General features: G+C 36.7%; 1 protein-coding gene across 1 annotated transcript; it reads right to left on the reverse strand.

The window, feature by feature from the left end:
* Positions 1–2,466: 2,466 nt before the first annotated feature.
* Positions 2,467–2,701, reverse strand: LOC108564665 (protein tincar-like; the record flags this gene model as incomplete). The annotated part of the gene is made up of 1 exon (XM_017923753.1): positions 2,467–2,701. A coding segment is annotated over one exon (235 nt), but the record flags the coding sequence as incomplete, so codon positions are not given.
* Positions 2,702–4,387: the final 1,686 nt, after the last annotated feature.

Here is a 4,387-nt window from a genome sequence, read left to right on the forward strand (position 1 = left end):
AAAATAACCTAGTATAATGTGCATGCATGACATAGAAACAGAACTGTCATATTTGAAGCCAACTTGAATTTATATTGTCATTATGGACAGATGTCAAAAAATAACCTTGTATAATGTGCATGCATGACATAGAAACAGAACTGTCATATTTGTTGCCAACTTGAATTTCCAAGTCGAATAACGAGAATTAATGTATATTTACCATAAGTCTTAATCAGAAACTTGAAAGACTTGATATTATTATTGACATTGACAAATGACATATTTGACACAGGGAAATTGACAATTAAATTTGACGTTCCAACTGTCAAGCAATTTACAGTTGTAAATAATATAGTAAAACGTTTTCTATAAAAATAAAGTTTAAGCAATCAAATTGCGAAGATCATAAACAATATTATATAAGTCGAAAAGAGCGTATTTTTCTGAACTTCGTAAGTGAATCCTGACTTTCTACCATATAAAACTACGTTAAGCTTTGGAAATAAAAGAGAAAATTGAAAAGTTGTTTCTTTATAATCGCAAAGCTCGCAGGAAAGCAAATTACAGAAATGTTTTTGTTTTATTTAGTTTAGTTTCATGCACCGCTTAACAAACCAATTTCCAAGTCGAATAATGAGAATTAATGTATATTTACCATAAGTCTTAATCAGAAACTTGAAAGACTTGATATTATTATTATTGACATATGACATATTTGACATATTTGACATATTTGACATATTTGACATATTTGACATATTTGACATATTTGACATATTTGACATATTTGACACAGGGCAATTGACAATTAAATTTGACGTTCCAACTGTCAAGCAATTTACAGTTGTAAATTATATAGCAAAATGTTTTCTATAAAAATAAAGTTTAAATGAAAACGAAAACCAATTCAATAAATTTATACGTGAAGCAATCAAATTGTGAAGATCATAAACAATATTATATAAGTCGAAAAGAGCGTATTTTTCTGAACTTCGTAAGTGAATCCTGACTTTCTACCATATAAAACTACGTTAAGCTTTGGAAATAAAAGAGAAAATTGAAAAGTTCTTTCTTTATAATCCGCAATCGATTAAGTGGAGAAGATCAACAGATGAGACGTTGCTCGTGATTCGAACGATTCTACAGAGATCACTTTCTTGCAGGTATATATACAAACTCACACAGAGATTCATCTAAATCCGGTGTGAGTGAGATATACGAAATGCGCGTAAAACCGTTAGACAAGCTTTGCGGATTTCCACCCTCTCCTTTGAAGAAATACAAGAAGCACTGCTTAGATGGATAAATCAGAATCAGGCAATAAATCTAAACAGACCGCGATGTCGCTACGCTTTCCTTCATTTGATATATCAACAACAACATCATCTCCATGGAAACGCATCCAGTTGCTTGGCAAACATCTTAGAATCGTGCTCTGAATTCTACACGAATATATTCTCAGTTCAAAATTGCTCAACTCTTTCTACAACAATAGAAACGAGCTGTCAAATTTAACTGTCAAATTACTTGTTTATTGAAACAGCTTTAACAATTAAAATATTTGACAATTGATCAAACTATTCATAGTTGCATAATTTGAAAAACGAAGATATTCGTTAAAGCTACAAGGTATATCTTTTTGCATCTGATGAGTGAACAAACTCATTGCCACGGAAACGAATCCCGGTTGCCTGGAAACTAAACATCAAACGCGATCGGAAGATGTTCGCTACTTCGTGCTGGAGGCGAAACGAAATTAGAAATCCGCCGCGCGTCTGAATGAATTATTTGCCGACGATTTCACCTGAGCAGTCAAACGCGAAGTCAATAGCTGAGGCAACCCCACTTTTTTTCTACGCTTTTCTTGCCCTTTCGCCTCCAACGAAGCCGAAGGATTAGAGAGAAGCGGCGTCTAATAATAACGAGAAGAAGTTGTCGTCTGGAAACCGTCAGATAAGTATACATCTGTAATTCCGGTACGTTTATTATACCATCATTTCCCACCAGCGGATTTTCTCTTTTTTTTTTATATTTTAGCCAGAATATCGATGATACCCGAAAATATTTTTTTTTACTCGTTTCATCCGATATTATAATAAAGGGAGAAAAGTGTCGTGCTTGTTTTTTTCACTTCTTTCTCTCGTTCAGTATTCTTCCTCGTTTTCTGCACAAGGGAAAAACTTTTTAATTAGCATTCGCAATCGAGGCTCGCTCCGCTGCTCGCGAATGAAACGGACTTGAATGCCACGCATCATTTGATTCGCATAATAGAAGGCCAGGGACGCAGTGGAAGGAAAAGGTTGTTTCAAAACACACACAGAATGATAGCTCTGACTCACTGTTTCATAACATAGACAATATTTATCTAATTACAAGATGGCAGCATCAATTCTAATATGTAAAATGTCAATTTTGACAGATGCATTTGATATAGTTGCTAAATGTAATAGAGATGGCGTAAGTGAATTTAGGAAATAAACTTACCTTGAGGAAGAAGTCCGGCTTCGATGAGACGAGCCTCCATGAGCAACTTAGGTAACAGAAGACAGAAGGCAATGACTATATGGAGGAAGGCGCCTGTTGGTCCACCGTTCCTGTAGACGCCGCAGCCTCCGTCGTCGCCGAGGGCGTCCTTAGGTCGCTCTCGGCTGCACGTGCTCAGCTGCCTTCCCAACTTGAAGCCGTCGTTCGCCAAATTCCCAATCTGAAAAACGAGCAACTTAAAATTTCGAGACAAACGTAAAATAGCTTCGTTTGCGAATGGTACGTAGAGATAAGGACACGCAGGGAGAATGAGAAAAATGTTTTCGAGGGCAGCGAGAATGGAGAGGCTGCAGGGCCTAATGGATCGTATGATTAATAGAGGAGATATTGCTAAGAAAGTGCTGTAGCGCACGAAAACGAAAGCTTTATTGGGCGTGAGTTGCCCATAAAAAAAAGGTTCAAGTGAAAAGTGATGGTTGTGTGATTTCTGATTAACCGTTATTTTTCCCTCATACATCATTAACTAAAGCAATAACAAATGATGGCGACATCTGTGATTTAAAAATGAATTAGATTTGACAGTTTGAATTGTCAATTTTAATGATAATATTTCAGTAATACTGTACACCAGTGATTCCCAATGTGGTCTATATCGACCCCCAAGGGTCTATGACAACCTGCAAGGGGTCTACGTCAGCGAAAAAAAAAATTGGGGTCCATGAAATGAAAATGGGGGTCCACAATGGGGGAAATTCCGACTGTATCGAAACACCGACATTCGAAATCCCGACAAAAAAAAGGTTCAAGTGAAAAGTGATGGTTGTGTGATTCCTGATTAACCGTTATTTTTCTCTCATACATCATTAACTAAAGCAATAACAAATGGTGGCGACATCTGTGATATAAAAATGAATTAGATTTGATAGTTTGAATTGTCAATTTTAATGATAATATTTCAGTAATACTGTACACCAGTGATTCCCAAAGTGGTCTATATCGACCCCCAGGGGTCTATGACAACCTGCAAGGGTCTACGTCAGCGAAAAAAAAAATTTGGGGGTCCATGAAATGAAAATGGGGGTCCACAATGGGGGAAATTCCGACTGTATCGAAACACCGACATTCGAAATCCCGACTATATCAAAATCCCGACAAAAAAAAGGTTCAAGTGAAAAGTGATGGTTGTGTGATTCCTGATTAACCGTTATTTTTCCCTCATACATCATTAACTAAAGCAATAACAAATGATGGCGACATCTGTGATATAAAAGTGAATTAGATTTGACAGTTTGATTTGTCAATTTTAATGATAATATTTCAGTAATACTGTAAACCAGTGATTCCCAATGTGGTCTATATCGACCCCCAGGGGTCTATGACAACCTGCAAGGGGTCTACGTCAGCGAAAAAAAAATTTGGGGGTCCATGAAATAAAAATGGGGATCCACAATGGGGGAAATTCCGACTGTATCGAAACACCGACATTCGAAATCCCGACAAAAAAAGGTTCAAGTGAAAAGTGATGGTTGTGTGATTCCTGATTAACCGTTATTTTTCCCTCATACATCATTAACTAAAGCAATAACAAATGATGGCGACATCTGTGATATAAAAATGAATTAGATTTGACAGTTTGAATTGTCAATTTTAATGATAATATTTCAGTAATACAGTGATTCCCAAAGTGGTCTATATCGACCGACAGGGGTCTATGACAACCTGCAAGGGGTCTACGTAAGCAAAAGAAAAATTTGGGGTCCATGAAATGAAAATGGGGGTCCACAATGAGGGAAATTCCGACTGTATCGAAACACCGACATTCGAAATCCCGTCGATCATTTACAATAAAAGACACTGTCGGGATTTCGATTAGTCGGAATTTTGATACAGTCCGGATTATGGTTGTCGGGATTTCGAATGT

This window comes from Nicrophorus vespilloides, unplaced genomic scaffold (genome assembly GCF_001412225.1).
Source record: "Nicrophorus vespilloides isolate i.1.1-1 unplaced genomic scaffold, Nicve_v1.0, whole genome shotgun sequence".
Lineage (NCBI taxonomy): Eukaryota > Metazoa > Arthropoda > Insecta > Coleoptera > Silphidae > Nicrophorus > Nicrophorus vespilloides.